General features: G+C 45.6%; 1 protein-coding gene across 2 annotated transcripts in view; it reads left to right on the top strand.

The window, feature by feature from the left end:
• LOC114599209 (chemokine-like protein TAFA-5) overlaps positions 1-11,346 on the top strand; it is a 34,483-nt gene extending 23,137 nt beyond the window's left edge. For both annotated transcript variants that reach the window (XM_028733986.2, XM_028733987.2), the window contains one exon: positions 10,325-11,346. In XM_028733986.2, coding sequence (XP_028589819.1) covers positions 10,325-10,333 — 9 coding nt within the window. In that variant the 3' untranslated portion in view covers positions 10,334-11,346. The remainder of the gene's footprint in view (positions 1-10,324) is intronic.
• Positions 11,347-17,724: the final 6,378 nt, after the last annotated feature.

The raw sequence follows: 17,724 nt of genomic DNA, 5'->3' as shown, positions 1-17,724 counted from the left end.
TGCTGTTCTGTATGTAGCTGCAATGGGACCAGTGATACACAAGGTTCAGGGGAATAGCAGAGTTCACAAATGTGCAAAAAACATGGGAGGTGGGCCTTAAGTGGGAAGGGCATCCCCCCATCCCAAAAACCTAATGAAGACTAAGCATGCTAAGGTTGTGGAAGAATGACTGACCATTAGCAGGGGGGGGGGTGAAGGGAGAGACAGCCAATGGAAAACCATGTGGGATGGGAGAGGAAAAAGAATGGAGTATGAGGAGGAGGTCATGACTGAAATGCGGAAAAGATTATTCTGCACAGCAATATCCTGTTGTAGGTCCCATCAGGGTGGGTGTTAGGATTTTGTATTGCCATTTCTTCAAGAAGCATAGGGTGGCATCCATGTCTTGCTCCCCTCCCACATTTTATCTTCACAGCAACCTTGCAAAGGTAAGACCTAATGAGAGGGACTAGCCCAAGGTCACCCATGAAATTTGGCAACCTCTGTAGATCAGGAATGACAGGTTTGTTTGTTTGTTTTGTGAAATTTATATACCACTTGATTGTAGAAAAAAACTCAAAGCGGTTTACAGAAAAGATAAAACAATAAAAAACTTTAAAAACTTGCAACCTTAATTTAAAGCAGACAGTTAAAGCAAGAATAGAATAAATTCAAATTAAAAATTCACACAAACTTTCTAAACATCTGGGTAAAGGTAAAGGTAAAGGTCCTGGGTAAAGGTAAAGGCCATTAGGTCCAGTCGTGACCGACTCTAGGGTTGAGGCGCTCATCTCGCTTTATTGGCCGAGGGAGCCAGCATACAGCTTCCAGGTCATGTGGCCAGGATGACCAAGCCGCTTCTGGCGAACCAGAGCAGCACACAGAAACGCCGTTTACCTTCCCGACGGAGCGGTACCTATTTATCTACTTGCACTTTGACGTGCTTTCGAACTGCTAGGGTTGGCAGGAGCAGGGACCGAACAACAGGAGCTCACCCCGTCGCGGGGATTCGAACCACCAACCTTCTGATTGGCAAGTCCTAGGCTCTGTGGTTTAACCCACAGCGCCACCCACGTCCCAAACATCTGGGTAGATTTGTCTAAATAAGAATGTCTTCAGCAGGCACCAAGAAAAATTCAGGAATGGCTATGTTAACTGAGTTGCACAAATGTCGGTGCAGACCAGCTTCTACTTCTTATTTCAGTTCATGGCAATTCAGAGCATGTCACTTCTATATCAGAAATGACACAGGAAGTGGTTCCTCGCCCCCCCCGTAGGGATTCAGTGCTGATGGGGAACAATGACATGGTCAAGCCCAGGGTTGCTGCCCTTCAGAAATCTGGGGAAACGGAAGTGTGGTGATGCTGGAGAATCACTTCTTTATACAATCACATTCACAAAGGTGGCTTAAAGCTTAAAAACAGTTTTCCTGGAACATCTGACGCCACCCTGTTAACTACAGGAGAGCATGTGGATTGTAATTTGGGTTGTTCACCCTTTTCTAGTAGTTTTGGGGAACAGGCACATCAGAACAGCATAGCAGTGCTTTTTGCGGATGTTGGGTAGTGGAGAAACTTGACGTTTCACTTGAAAACCTGTTTCCTCCCTGCTACCATTCAAGAGCTGAGGATTATCTTTGCCTGCCAAGAAACTTGTGATGCCTCCAGTTCCACTTTCCTACGTTTGGGGCCTTTGCAGCCATGGCTGGCCTATTTCATGCTCTTCCAGCCTCTCTAGAGCTGGCTTTTGAGCAGAGCTGCTTGGCTGTGGTCCACCACCTGACGTGGGAAGGGACGTAGGGTCAAGAGTGCACCCAGGAAGAAGAGGGGTGTGTGCCAGTTTATTTCTTATTCAAAAGGCATCGGAGCTGAACTGCTCCTTTAGCAGCACCCTCCCAGATGATCACACGGATCCAGGAGCAGCTGGCAGACTACTGGATGTGTGAGGCCCAGCAGCCCGTGCTGCAGTCAGCTCAGTAAGTGAATAACAATGAATGGGGAGCTGGAGGTTGCTTCAGAAGCGCACTGGGATATTTTATTAATGCCAGAGGCTTTAAGGTTTAGAGGGAGGTGAGTGATGCTCCCCACAGAAGAGCAGAGGTGGGCATTGCCAGGCCAAGCCCGTTTGCCTCCCACGTACGTTTTGCTCTGGGCATCAGTTGGGCTGCCAAGACCAGCTGCCAGGAGGGCTCCTGCACCTGTAAATAATGGCGCTGAAGAAATTGCACCAGATGCAGCTTCCCCCGCCGGCCTCCCCCAGCCACGTTTCACATCTGCTGAAATTCTTCCTTTCCCCCAGTGCAACGCTTAGGGCAGAAGTTAGGCATCATACTTGATCCAGGGATGCCACGGAAAACGGCAGCCCCACCTCAAGTTCTCACACACCCATATTACGATGCAAGCATGTTGTGCATTTCCCTGTTCCATGCTGCCACACACAGTGGGGGGGGGGAATGGGTGGAGAAATATATAGCACAATGATATTGCAATGTGGGTGCATGTGAATGAACATTATGGAGATAAGAAAACAAGCTTTTGGGGCGGGGAGGGGCAAGGCTGATCGGTTGGGTCCTAAACTGGCCCTGCTTCCATCATGTAATAACATTGGGGCTGATATGGGCCCAATGATTTTCCAGCTCCAGCTCCTAGGGCAGTGATTTGCCTGCACCTTCCATCCTGGCTGACAAGCTGAGCAAGTCTGCAGACATGGCAGTAAAGCCAATTCGGTGCAATCAGGGTTAGGATTGCACTAAAGCCATCAGAGTCTCATCACCACATGTAATGGGAGCCATTCTATATTAAGTGTTGTACGAAGGAAGTGCATTCTTTTTGTCTGAATCGGCCACCAATCAATTCAATTGGGTAACCTGGAGTTCTTCTGTTATGTTCAATAAATAAGAAACTCTCTCCACTTTTTCTGCCTCACACATAATTTTGTGAGCCTCTGCTGTCCCCAGACACCGGCTCCCTCAGCCTGATAGTGGAGATGAGTGTTGCACCCCATAGTTGAATTCGACTGGACTTAACCATCCTTTACCTTTTTACCTCTTACACCTCATTGCCTTTCTTCATCCTAAAAACCAAACAAAATACTGAAACACGTTGCCATTTCTTTGTAGGAAATGTGCTCCAACCTGTTAATCATTTTCATTGCCTTTTGATACACTTTCCCCAGCAAATACATATATATATAAAGAGACAGAGACAGAGAGAGAGGAAATGTGGTTTACCCCTCACAGAGCTACAGTCACCAGTACCTATAACAAACCACATTGTCTTTGCACAGCCTAAGTATATGCAATTAAAATAATCAAATATTCCTCCTTGCCTACACGCCTGTTTTTCAATATAGTGCTTTCTTTACCCATTTCCTCTGCTGTCCCCGTATGTCCCTTTCTAGATTAAGCCTGTTGGAAGCAGGGGCTTTTCAAACCCTGTTCTTGGTGAAGTGGCATGTACATAGATGGTATTACATAAATAAGAACAATTATTTCACATTTGAGTTATTTCAGAACTCTCTGGTGGATGCTGTCAATACTGTGTTGTTGGTTTTGTTTAAAAAATAATGTGAATCAGCGGAAGGACTTAATCTCTTGTCGCTTCCTCTTTCCTGCCCAGAAAAAGTGTGTTTAGGTGTCTGTCCAACATCTTCCCATGAAGACCAACACAAAGAATGCATTCAGTTTCATCCTCCTCCAGTAATTCCTTTCACATCTTTGTCCTCTTAACGGCCTGACTGCCTCCTGGCTAGTTTCACGCTTCTGATGCGTTTAAAGATGTCTTAATCATTGACATATTGTTTTTAACAATATGGTGCGCTAATATATTTTTTTTTGCTTGCTTGCTTGCTTGCCTTATTGTCAACTTAAATTTGTTTTTCCCCCCAGAGAGTTTCTTTTATTCTCATTGGGCAAGACCCACTTTTTAAAAGGAGCCTTCTTGTCTTTTAAAGCTTCCTTGACTCTGCTCATTAATTCTGCTGGCATTCTGTCGGACTTATTAGTCACTCTCATGTTCTGTGGTATACATTCTAACTGAGCTTCTATTGTTGTGGTTTTAAATAACTCCCTGAAGGGATTTGACCCTCTTGACTCTCTAATTCAACCTCCTCCTGTTTAATCTCCCTTTTTAAAGAAAAATTTTTCTCTTTTAAAATGAAATATAACTGTTGGATTTCCTGGACAACTTTCTCCTCATAACCATATCTGTTGCATTTGATTGCACTGTGTTCAGTCTTCCCAGTCAGTCTGATATGCCCAGTGTCACCTCCCCTGCAGTCCATTCTATGACTAAGGCTCCTCAGGTTTGAGAAGGGAGCTAAAGACAATTTTGACTGCCTTAGGTCACATGACATTGGCGCCATCCATTTGAAGTACTGTTGTTCCTTGGTTTTCGAACAGCTTAGTTCTTGAACGTTTTGGCTCCCGAATGCTGCAAACCTGGAAGTGACTGTTCTGTTTGCGAACTATTTTTGGAAGCTGAATGTCCGAAGGGGCTCCTGATTGGCTGCTGGAGCTTCTTGCAGCCAATCAGAAGCCGTGATTTGGTTTCCGAATGTTTTGGAAGTCGAATGGACTTCTGGAACAGATTCCATTCGACTTCTAAGGTACAACTGCAATCCACTTTAAGAGTCATGGCTTCCCCCAAAGAATCCTGGGAAATGTAGCTTGTTAAGGGTGCTGAAAGGCCCCAGGAGACCTTAATAAGCTCCAGTTTCCAGAAATCTCTGGGAGAAGCCACAACTCTTAAAGTGATAAAAGTGTGTTTTAAATGCATGGTGTGGATATAACCTTATTCAAAACCCTGCCAGGTTCTCAGCAGCAGGGAAGGAGGGAGATTGGAAAAGCACTCTTGTGTTTTGTCCTTTTGCCTGACTTTTTAAAACAATTTCCCTCCCATTAGAAATATGGGGGTCATTTTGCAGGTGAGGCTGAGAAGACTATGGATCTTTCGGAACATACCTTTTGCCGGTCCTCTCTGCCAGACCCTTCAACTGATGTTGAAGCTGGTATGTTGGTAGGGCCAGTGTCCTGGATGTTTCTACATTGGTAGGGAGAGAGAATCTGACATCTGATCTCCCTTTCTTTTTTTTTAAATTTTTTAAAAATATTTTATTAAGGATTCTCTTGTTTTACAGAAGTGTTGTGCCTCGTATATTTTTTTTTTCATGTAACATTTTTACAAATCCGTTTCATTTGTTGAGGCATTAGGGGGAGAAGAAGAAAAAAAGAAAAAGAAAAAAGAAAGGGGGTGGAGAGAGGGAAGGTGGATGGGGGTGGGGTCGGGTGGTGGTGTTTCTATTATGTTTAATGTATGTAGAGTTTGGTGTTAGCATTGCTTGTGTTGTTCACTTGTGTTCCTTTGGTGGTGAGAGAGGTTGGGGTTGGCCTAGGGTGTGATTGTTTGCTTGTGATTGGCTCCCTTTCTGACACCACAGCTCTTTTATTGTGGAAGGAGATCTGATGCATTACCCTTAGGATACCCTCCTATGGGACATAGGATTGCAGTGTGTTCTAAGGCTTTGCCATATTTACAAATGTTATGACCTGTATGTGCATTTGCACCCATTCCACGTACGGAAAGTTAAAAACCACTCAATATTCCAACCTTTTCCTCCTTTGGCTACCTCTCTTGATTTCTTTCCCCATCAAGATCTCTCCCAGAGCTTGCTCAGAGTTGTATGTTTACTCCCCAGCACCAAATTATTTTATAGACCCTAAAGTTTCCACACACAGTGATTCAGCGGAAGAGTTTATTCCACTTACGTTTTCTAGTTTAGTGTTAAAGTGCCCTCTTTAACGCATAGAGGAACATCACTCCCAATATCCCCCTCCTCAGTTTTTCTGCATCCTGGGACATCTGATCTTCCTTTGTCCCACTGGGTTTCTGAAACATCCACCCTCTTTATGTTCCCATTTAGCGTCAAGCCCTCCACTTCCCCCATCTTGCCCTGGAAGCCTCCAGCTAGCATTGTTTCATAAACAGAACATTATGTCCCTCTCCATACATCATTTTCATGTGCAATTTTCACCCACAACTCTTTGGTCTCGCCGGCTGTCATTTCTTCCTGTATGGCCTTTGCCAAGATCTATCCTCTCCCTTTCTTCCATGACCTGAAACATTGACACCATTACCCTCAAGGGACAAGTAACACCCTGAACCAGATGGTCCCCCAGCTCCTGGCAGCTTCCTTTCGGATATCTTCCTAGAAGATGCTCTGCAGCCTTTTGGATATGAAAACACCAGCAGTCTGGTTCCATTGCTGTTCAGGCGGAACCTGCCTCTCTTGTGCAGGCTCAGTCTCTCCCCAGAAGTTCCCTAGTGCCTAACAAATCTAAACCTTTCCTCCCAATGCCACTGTCTCATCCATGCATTGAGACCCCGCATGTAATTCTCCGGCTGTTAAGGGGAGATAAATCCACCTTGGGCTTTCGGGACAGGGGATGATGGAGGAGGGGTGTGTGAGGAGTGGAGAGACTCATCCATATTTATCAAACGCAATCGCAGATTTGGCAAATCCTGTCCCGATCGCCCCAGCTCTTATTTTGCATTATTAAATATTCATGCAAGCTGGTTGACAATGTGGGGTTTGCACATTTTTGCCACTGAATCATTTATGTAGAAATCAGGGGAAACACAGAACCCTGCAAAAGAAAAGAAAAAAGCAACTCATTGGAAAAGGTTCAGAAAAGGGCAGCCCCGATGATCAAGGGGATCTCTCCTATGAAGAAAGGTTGCAGCATTTGGGACTTTTCAGCTTGGAGAAAAGTCGAGTAAGAGGCAACATGAATGAAGCTCGTAAAATTAAACATGGCACTGAGTAGCTGGGCAGAGGAACATTTCCTCCCTCATGACACTAGGACTTGCGGACATCAAATGAAGCTGCATGGTGGAAGATTTGTGACAGATAAACTATGGAACTCTCTCCTCATAGCCGTCAAGCATCCCTTATTTGGAGGGACAGTCCCTTATCCCAGCGCCATGTCCCGCTGCTGCCCCTTACTGATGGATGTCCCTTAAATCTGGCGGGAGCCTCAGGCCTTTCCGCCGCCATCCTCCTCGAGGCTGCCGAACTGAGCATCTCTGCCTGGGGCCTCCCCTCTGCCTGTCGCCGCCGCTCCCGCTCGGCCATACTGTGGCTGTGCCGCCGAAGGACCCGGATGAGATGGGCAGCCTGGCATGGCCTATGAATTGCTGAGGAGCCTTGAGAGGAGAGCGAGGGCAACCATAGAGAAAGCAGTTCAGAGAGACGAGGAGGCAGAGGCGGAGGCGCGGGCAGGTGTTCCAAGGGCTACAAGGGAAGGACCACAAGTGTTTCTCCCATAGATTTGTAGCGGTAGACTAGCATAGATGGTCTGATCTGCGGGTTTACTTCAGGCTCTATTTCCCCCCCCTACTTCCTCCCGCCCCGCCTGATGGAATTGAGAGCTGCAGATGGAGAACGAGAGAAAAGATACAGAACTGCAGCAGCATCTTCGTAGCTTGGACTTCATTTTGCGCGAAAAGTGGTTGCTGCTTGTAGTTATTTAATTGCAGTGTTTCATCAGCTGGTGTCTTGAGCAGCAACCTCTGGAAACGAAGGGCTAAAAACTGGCGCTGCTCTCCCAAATTATCTGGTCCCTTTTAGCTTGGTATTTCAGCTGGTTGACTAAAATCCCTTATTTTGGCTGCTGGTCCCTTATTTTTAAGGCTGCTGGCCCCTTATTTTCAAATCTGTAAGTTGACAGCTATGTCTCTCCTGCAAGAGGCAATGATGCCCACCAACGTATATGGCTTTAAAAGAGGGCTGGACAAATTCATGGAGGAGGGGTCTGTCAAAGGTTACTACCCATGATGTCACCCATGATGTCACCCATGATGGCTGTGCTGAGCCTCCACAGTTTGAAGCAGCAATGCTTCTGAATACTAGTTGATGGGAACCGTAGGAGGGGAGACGGCTGCCATGTCCATCTTACAGGCTTGCCACAGACATCTGAGGAGCCACTGTGAGAACAGGATGCTGGAGCAGAGGGACCACTGGCCTGAACCAGCAGGCTATTTTTATGTTCTTACTTTAAAGTGTAATCCACCTGGTTGTGGCCTTTTGCAAGAAAGTTTGTAAGCAGGGACAGTGCACCTCCTGAACCTTCCATATTGGGAGCCATGCACAACCTCCACTCTGTAACTTGCGTTCACTTTCCTTCTATAGAAACTAACATTTTATGAGGCAGCACTTTCACAGAACAGAATGAGGGCAGCGTTTCTGCTTCATCCTGGAACCATCCCCATAATGGGGAATTGAGGTTTCTCTTAGGGCAGGTCTGTTAGAAATGTTAATGCCCATACCAAAAAAATCAATCGGGTTTCTACTGAACTCTGCAAAAATTTTGAATAAGTGACTCCTACTTTTCTTTCTTTCCTGTGGAAGAATTCGTACTAATCTAGTCCTCTGGGGAAAACGCTTGCTCCCTCCTCCTTTTCCACAGCTCCCAAACTCTTGCATATCATTCTCCGACCCAAAGGAAAAAGCCGAGGGTGAGATTAAGGAGGAAAATCCGGAGCGAATGTGCTTAAAGCTGTTACGATCTGCCACCTGCGAGTGTGGCACATGTCAGTGGGACTTAACAGGATAAAGGCAAGCTGATTAGGCGTAGGTCGGTGCGTGGGCCACCTTCCACTGCACCTTCGTACACAGCTGAACGTCCAGAATTCACAAGGGGCTGGGAAAGATAGGAATTCCTTAGCCGGTTTTGTCTGTGCTCTTGAGCCGAGGCTCAAAAATTATTATTTTTAATAATAATAATAATAATAATAATAATAATAATAATAATAATAATATATTTATACCCTGCCCATCTGGCTGGGCTTCCCCAGCCACTCTGGGCGGCTTCCAACAAAGTATTAAAATACAGTAATCTGTTAAACATTAAAAGCTTCCCTAAAGAGGGCTGCCTTCAGATGTCTTCTAAAAGTCTGGTAGTTGTTCTTCTCTTTGACATCTGGTGGGAGGGCGTTCCACAGGGTGGGTGCCACTACCAAGAAGGCCCTCTGCCTGGTTCCCTGTAACTTGGCTTCTCACAGTGAGGGAACCGCCAGAAGGCCCTTGGCGCTGGACCTCAGTGTCCGGGTAGAACGATGAGGGTGGAGGCACTCCTTCAGATATACTGGACACAAAGTGTCCGTCAAACCTCTGTCACATCTCAGCGCACCCATTCATGTGTTCCACGGTCATGTTTGAATGTCACTTGTGTTAAATGTCTGGGCTCGTAAAACTGAACATCCAAAGAGCCTACTGGTGTTGGGCTGTTTGCAGTGAACAGGAGGAGGGAACTGGTCCCATAGAACAAGAATGGGACCTAGCTACATATTACATCAGGAGTAAGGAACCTGTTTCAGACGGAGAGCTGTGTTCTCTTCCAGGCAGCCTTCCGAAGACCACATGTCAGCGGTGTACCCAACAAATGAACGGGGGCTAGTTTTTACACGTACACTCACACAGCCCTTGGTATCTTCCATTCAGACAAGCAAAAGGCCTCAGCAGAATTCAAGGCCACAGCAGTCCAGCCAGGCAAAAACAGTGTGTGAAGCAGGATCAGCGAGGGAGTGGGGCCTGAGGAGAGGTCTAAGTGCCACAGCACTCTGCATTTGGCCCTTGGACCTGAGGTGCCCTACCCCCATGCTGTGCTAATGATGCACTTGGCAAGCAAGTTGTGGCCTTAAAAAAATTAAATACAAGACCTGAGGGCAGGGGAGAGGGCATTGTGACACCTGTACCACAGCACACAGCCAATTTCGTCATTGATGTAATGTGACATTATGCCCTTTTTAATTTTAAATTTAGTCGAGTTTGAGGTGCAGTGTTAATCAAATGGTACATCAAAATTAAACCTTTGAGGTGGAACATCATGCCATAGGATCTATGGCATGTGGAATTAACATTTGAAGAGTTGTACTACTGAATATTTGCATTCAAAGGCACATACTTTTTGTTTTGTTTTGCGAAACACTTGGTTTGGCTTTTGTTCAGTGGAGGGTATCAATGTTCCCCTTGAGCTCCCAGGAGCTCCCAGTTGGCTCATGGAGCTGCCTGGCTGAGGTAGAACAATCTGAAAAACTGGGAATGCAGAGAGAAAAGACAATAGGTTGATCGAGAGCATTATCTGTGCTGACTGACTTGTACAAAGTAATGCTGCGACTTCTGATATCTCCTAGGCTTGTTCACATGTTACACTGGACACAGGTACAAGCTGTCTTTACTACACATGTACAAGGTTTTGTGTGAAAGCCTGTTGCCTGAGGCAAACTATCACTCCAAGAGATTATACAGTACAATATACCCAATCCCTTTATGGCTTCTTCTTCTCTAGGTCTCCTGACAGCCATGGTGCACCTGCCCATGAGAGCAGCTTCTCTACTTCCTGCACACTGATGCAGCAGTTCAGCGATCAAATCATCTTGGGGGAAAGGGAGCGACCAGCTTCTTCAACATGGATTCATCCCCATGAATTGGGGCCCATGCCAACTGTATTTCCTCTTGTGCCTGAACATGGAACACAAAGGCTACCAACAGAGTATATTGGGGTTGTACCTGTGAGATTTCCTCCACTTTTTTTCTTTCCCTTTCTTCCCCATAGCAAATATAACTATTTCTGGCTTATTTTGTGGGTTTCTAAATATGAAATGCAGTTTTCCCTAGATTTCTCCCCCCTCGAAATGACAACAGAGGATTTGTGCCACTTGGTACTCAAGATTTCTACAGGCCTCTTGGATTTGGGGAATGGCTGCCTCCTTCAGACATATGGCTGTGACAGACTGAGGCAGTTGCTAAGAGTCTGGGATGTTCTCCAGTTGCTGTGAAGAAAATGTTCTCTTTTTCCCTGTGCCTCTTCCTTTCACTTGTTCGTTCTCTCCCCCTCCCTCCCCCAAATCCAATGGAGATGAGGAGATGGGGGGGGGGGAATGGTACGTGTCATGGCTGCCACTCCTGACTGTGGCCTTCTCTGCCTACATAGGGGAGGAAGTTCACCAAAGGCATGGGGCATACTGTGAGAAAGAAAGAAAGAAAGAAAGAAAGAAAGAAAGAAAGAAAGAAAGAAAGAAAGAGAAAGGTCCTTGTGAAATGACAGGGTAAATAACCCGGACAGAAAAACAAATGTGTGTATTTAATGAGCTTTCCTCTTCCTTTTGTGTTTACAGCTTCTTATTTATCTCCATTTACTCATGGCACCTGCCCAAACATTGCCCTTCACCACTTAATGGGAGCAAGCTCAAAATCTGAGCAGAATTGATTTAATATGATTAGCTACATGCCATTGTTCATGCATTCTGACTGGAAAAAGATATTCATTCATGACTGGTTTTAGAAAAGCATAAAACTCCCATCCAATTTCCCCCCTCAGACTAGTTCAACCCGTTTGGACAGCCTTGGAAATCTCTGAAGTGGTTGTTTTTTTGCCAGGCATATTGCGGCCCTGGGCCTTTGAAAGAGATCCCTCTTCAATGTTTGAACTCTTAACTGCAGCGCTTGCTTCTTCAAGCTATGCTATATAGGAATTAAAGCATCCAGGTTGCAGTTTCTCCCATGATTGATTTGGGCTCTAGTACTAAACTGGAAGTGGAAGAGAAACTACCGCAAACCAAAGGTTGAGATTAAGGCAGAGACCTTGTCCTAATTGCTAGCCTGGGCTTTGCCATCCACACCAGTCCTGGTCCACCCCAGCCTGCCCTTTGCACTATCAACCAACAGCTAGGGGATTGGTACAGCTATTTGTGGTTTGCCAGTGTCAGGAAGAATCCAAGTCACAGGGGAGATAGCTGTGGTCCACCATTCTCCAGATGCCTGTAATGCTAACCACAGCAAGACCCAGTGGCATCCTAGGGTGATTATAGCTATGTTCCACTATACACTCCAGTTCTAATCATGGCTTTGCCTCTTTTTTGTGGTGGTGGGGGGTGTAATTTAATACCTTGAGCCTGCATGGTAAACCATGGGCTCTCCTTTCCTTGACTTTGACATATCACAGCGGTCGGGGTCAATTAGCCCCAGTCTCACCAGGCAAATGACAGCAAGTTGTTCTGGCTTGTGTGTTAACCCAGCCAGCTAAATTCAGTCTTCACCTTGACTGGCAACAACTAGTAAATGCAGATGATCAAATACACAGCTGTGGGGGAGGGTGAATGGAAGGCTTAATCAGATGGTCTGAGGTAAAAGAGATGGGGTGGGTGAGTTGGCATGACAGAAGGCCAGAAGAAGACTTTCTGCAGAAAACAGGCCTAAGCAGAAATAGGAATTCTACCTAGGAACAACCAATCAACACATAATAAGAGACAATGAGACCTGATCAGTGGTTGATAGAGCTACAGCAAGAAAACTAGAGCAGTTCAAAATGCAGAGACTAACAATACGGGTCGAGAACCTGTGACCCTCAAGATGTCGTTGGACTCCTTTCAGTCCCAGCCAGAATAGACAATGGTCATGGATGATGGGAGTTGTAGTGCAGTAACACCTGGAGTGCCACAAGTTCCTCATCCCTGAATCAACACATATGCCCAGTTGGAGAAGAACAAGAGTCTCTTGCCGTTAGTTCAAGGCTGTCATTAGTTTTTATCCAGAGACTCACTGTTGGTTTTCCTTTTTTCTTAATGCACTATCTGCCCTGTTGATTTCAATTCTTCCCTTCGCCTAGAAGTGCAACATGTTGTACTTCTTCATTTCTACCATCACCCTCTTCTGGTGACTCAACAAAACATTTAAAACTTTCCAAGCCCCATTGGTTGGCACTGATCGACAATTTGAGATTTTCTCCCTCACCTGTAAATATCAAAGGTTGGGGGGGTCTGCTCTCATCCCAGCATCCCTCCCCACCTTTTCTGGTCTCACTGTGAGTTGGACTCTTACGTTGCAAGGGCCTTTTCCACTGTAATAAATTTCCAAAATTTGTGATGTCAAAAAAGAGAAAAAGGTAAGGAAATAAAATTCTAACTTTATTAGTCAACAAGGACACTCCCCATCCTTCCTGGTTTTTTACATGTGTGTACATTCAGTGGTAAAAACTATAGCACCCAGACAGTGGGAGGTGTAGCGGTATCAATGTGCACATTCAGCGTTTATTTTTTAAAAAACAGTTTCCAGGCATTCATTTTTGAAAGTGAAGGGGCCAGCTAGCCCTGCCCCTTTGATAATGAGGCATTTGCTAGTGATGTCTCCCAGCCAACACATGATTGAAACCTGGCTGTAGGTTTCATCTTTTTACAGGAATGAGAATCCTGACCAATCTGGGTCTCTCTCCCTTTGGAGGAAATCCTACATGTTCCCATCCGACTGAGCTGATCACGTCAGCTGGGAGACATTGCTGTCATGTGTGTCATTGTGGTCCCCTTCATGTGTTACCCACACAGGTAATGAATGCTTGAAAAGGGTTAAAGAAAAAAGGAGGAAACCAGGATCTGCAGTTTTCAGAGGAGGAATCCCATGTGGGAAACATGCAACAATTTGTCGCTGGGCACAGAAACAAAAAATAAAATGCAAGCGTGTACCTTTCACACACCTGTGGAAGGATTGGTATATGACACACCGGAAGTGGAATCCCATGGGAGACAACCATTGTACTTGTTTGTGGTAAATGTTCTGTTACATAGGCACTTGAGGGATCTAATGTTACTTGGAAAATGTGGGGCGTTCACCCACTTTCCTGCCATATTTGGAAGAGAGTCACTGTAAGAAAGGGATGGGGGTTCCTAGTCATTAGATTAAGGGGAGCATTCATATATGGTATGCTCTCCCTCTAGTGCAGGGGGAGGAAAATAAATTTGTATATTGAATGGTCCTGAAAGCAGTTGAAGAGAATGAGTACTCAACCCACTGGTGTTTACGCAAAGGACAGAGATCTTTGAAAACTAACTCCATTTGTGGAAGCATCCTGCATCCTGGCTCTTAGTGAACCTACTTTCCAAGATGCCTCAAAATATCACTTTATGGGGAGCTACTACAGTGGGAGGGGCTATTTCATTCATTCCCTGCTGGTGGGAATCCCAAATGCATCTGATGGACCATTTTAGGAGACCAGTTGTTGGTTTAGGTAGGCATTTGGTCTGATCTAACAGGTCTTTTATGTGAAGAGTAATGTAATAAAGCAAGATTCGAGCCCCATGATTTCAAGTGCCCGAGGCTCAATATATTTATCTCGCTGCCTTTTGTGCAAAATTCATTTCTCTTGGTATTGTGGATGATATTCTGCTCAGAGAAATGACTCGCATGAATACCAGCAAACATTAACACCCTACAGATTGGAAAAAGCCAAGCAATGCAATTGAAACGAACAACAACATATTTTTCTTAATCTGGGCAAATGTCCAAGTAAATGGAATATGTATGTGTCTAGCCAGCAATAGTTAAATACCTGCCTATTCTGCTTTGCCCACCTCCATGCAATCAGAGTGCAGAGAGAGACCAAGTCTCCAAGGCACTAATTCATGTCTTGGCCTAATTACCATTGATTGGATTTCCACATACAACAGTCTCTCTCATTATCACAGCACCATTTGAAGATGTTCTACGTGAGGCCCTCTTAAAGAATCCATTTAAACAACAGAGAGGCTGCTTGCAGTCTGGACACACAGGATCCTGGGAGCCATTAATTATCCATAAAACACAGTACTGGTGAGAATAGAAAGGTCCCTCGTCTGCAGAGAATACCGCTTGCAGTCCCAGTGCTCCCATGAGTCCTTTTTCAAACACATAAGGAAATGGCTGCCTTTCTGTCAGCTATCTGAGAACAGTCTTTGCTACTTAGCTTCCTTTCCAGTAAAGTCAGAAGTAGACAGTGAAGCCATCTGTGGTCATCCACCACCTTATGGGGTCCACCACCCAAACACCCTTTAAGTTAGGTTTTGTAAGATTCACCTTTAGGTGTTTGTGTTCTGTGGGTTAGCATGACAATCCAAAGAGGTAAAGTGTTTTAGTGCAACATATTTATCCAAAGAAGGAATTGCAGGTGATAAATCCAATAAAGTGAAACCCACAAGAAACGTAATCCCCCTGTGTATCACAGCAGAAGGGGTCAAGTTGAGGGCCAGGAGAAACTGTGACGATGGCGGGGAAAGAGCCCGAGAAACTTGAAATGAGTGTCACATTCATCAACTGCAAGTTCCTCTTGGTGTCCCAAGGAACTAGTACTCAACCTAACCTTTTAGCCCAAAGCTTCAGTGACTCCGTAAAAAGCCTTGAGTGGGCAAATGCTCGTATTTCCAGTGACAAAGCGAGCTGAGGTAATTATTTTCCATAAACAGGAACACATGACAGATCAATGGATCATCTGGCTCAACACTTTCAACCTTGTGCAATGGCTCAACTTCCAAGATCGCCAGCAGAGCTCCTTCCCACTCCTGTGTCCTACTGCTGAGCTACAGAGGTCCTCCCACCCCATCAACCATCAAAGCATGCTTAAAAGCATCTCCCGGGTGCATTTTTAAGCCTTTGCACTATACTTCTTTCCACCTACAGCAGCACATACAGTATTTCATCCAAGCTTTGTTTTACGACATTAGCAATACTAACCTTCCCTCTGCCCCCCACCCACTCCCAGTACATGGAATCATGAATGACACCTTGAGCAATTTGGAGCAAAGGTGGGATATAATGCAGGATGAAAAAGTGCTTACCAAAACAGGTGATGGTCAGCACAACATCTAAATACTTTGATAAGAGAGAAATAAATAAAGGATTATATTTAAGTAACTTTTACTTGGGATAGATTCATTGAAATTAATCATAGTCATTGATTTCAGTGGGTCCACTGAGTTCAAGTTAGCTGACTACAAGCCAAATATTCACCAGGTTGAGCAGATATGAACCAAGTCTTCTCTGCTGGTGCTATACTGTAGAACTGGGGAAGCCAACATGGTGGCCCCCAGATATTGGGCTATGGGTCCCATCATCCCTGACCATTGGCCATGCTCCCTGGGGCTGATGGAAACTAGTCCAACAATATCTGGAGGGCACAATGCTGGCTATCCCTGGTGTAGAAAGTTTGAGTCATTTCTTGGACATCTTCATGCTCCTTTTAGCTTGCTCCTTAATGCCTAGACTACATATACATTGAGCCCAATCTCTGTCTTCCATTTAGAAATGCTCTGCTCCCTTCTGATGAGCTCTGTGCACAGAATGAAACCTGCCCATCTCTGATGCTTTCAAGGTTTCCATTAAAGAAAACTTGTACTGCAACAAGTGTAGCAGGCATGGTGGAGCTGCTCTCCAGCAACTCAAGGCACTGTCCACACACTGGCCAGCAGAATATACAATAGCATTTCTGGGCACTGCCATCTTGCTCTTCCTATCTCTGATCTTGCTGTTATTGCCCACTATGTTGCTTTGGCAGTGCCTGTCCTTCTGGCTGCAGATGTAACTGGCTCTCCGGTGCCCTTCTGGCTGCAGGTGTTACTTACTGGCAAGTGTTCATTATTCAGTCTCTCCTTCTGGGCACAACTGCCAAGTCTCCAGTCACCGGCTGGAGTGGAAGGTGGCTCTGTTGTTCAGTGATGTTGCCAGCTATTTGTTGGCAGCCTCCTTAATGCCTTCCCATGTCAGCCTGTCAGATCACTCAGTTGTTGGCTTCCTGATGAGGTGATTGATTGGATTATAACAATGCCACACACTGCGCACCTGGAAGCAAGCAAGGCCAGACTGGCAATCCATCACATGGAAGGCAGTAATGCATCCTAGCTGAAGCAAAGGGCTTTGGACCAGGAGATAAGCAGAAGTGGCTCCTGACCTCTAAGGGCAGCCTTGATGAATGAGGAGCTGTTGGCAAAGAGCAGCTGAGTTTTTCTCTCTCTCATCCCAAAGTGTTAGACCAATTCACACGCTCAAGAAGAAGAAGAAGAGTTTGGATTTGATATCCTGCCTTTCACTCCCTTTAAGGAGTCTCAAAGCGGCTAACATTCTCCTTTCCCTTCCTCCCCCACAACAAACACTCTGTGAGGTGAGTGGGGCTGAGAGACTTCAAAGAAGTGTGACTGGCCCAAGGTCACCCAGCAGCTGCATGTGGAGGAGCGGAGACGCTCAAAAGGACCCATTAGTGGAAGTAGATTTCACTCAGATACTTTTCACATTTTCACCCCACCTTTCCCACCTTTAATCCAGGAAGGGAGCAGAAAAATCCCTCTCATTGGCAGACAAGACTCTTGTCCCATGCAGGTAACCAATTCCGCCTTGCAAGGCAGTTGTAGTCTGGGCATCAGCAAGGGAGATTTACCTGCTCTTCTCAGAACCAGGAGTAGGTGAGAAAAAAATCTGCTTCACCAAGTGACAGGCTCAAACAGTTATGGAGACTGGGAAATGTTTGTAAGGGGGGGGGGATGTTCTGCACCCTTCTTACTCCTGGTTAAAAGGTGTACCTCCCTCATTGCTCACCTATCAACCAGCTACAGTCATTGACACAGCTGGAGCAACATAATAACTCCACTTCTTCCTTGCCTCTTCTTCAAGTCACCCATGTGGTGACAGGAGGAGGCACATCTGATGGTAGCAGCTGCAGAGATGCCTAGTCTTGACTGTAGAACAGCTGCTAATAATATAGCAAACAGCTCTTCATGTTTCACAGCAACATGAAGGATGTACATTCTTCTCCTGCCCCCCCCACTTCTTCACTGGAGGTTTTAAAGCAGAGGTTGAATGGCTACCTGCAGGGATTATTTACTTGTGATTCCTGCATCACAAGGGGTTGGACTAAATGACCCTGTTAGTCCCTTTCAGTTCTATAATTCTATT

The sequence above is a fragment of the Podarcis muralis genome, chromosome 5 (genome assembly GCF_964188315.1).
Source record: "Podarcis muralis chromosome 5, rPodMur119.hap1.1, whole genome shotgun sequence".
NCBI classification, from domain to species: Eukaryota; Metazoa; Chordata; class Lepidosauria; order Squamata; family Lacertidae; genus Podarcis; species Podarcis muralis.
The sequence above is the reverse complement of the archived record's forward strand: the minus strand, read 5'-3'. Positions and strand labels throughout refer to the sequence as shown.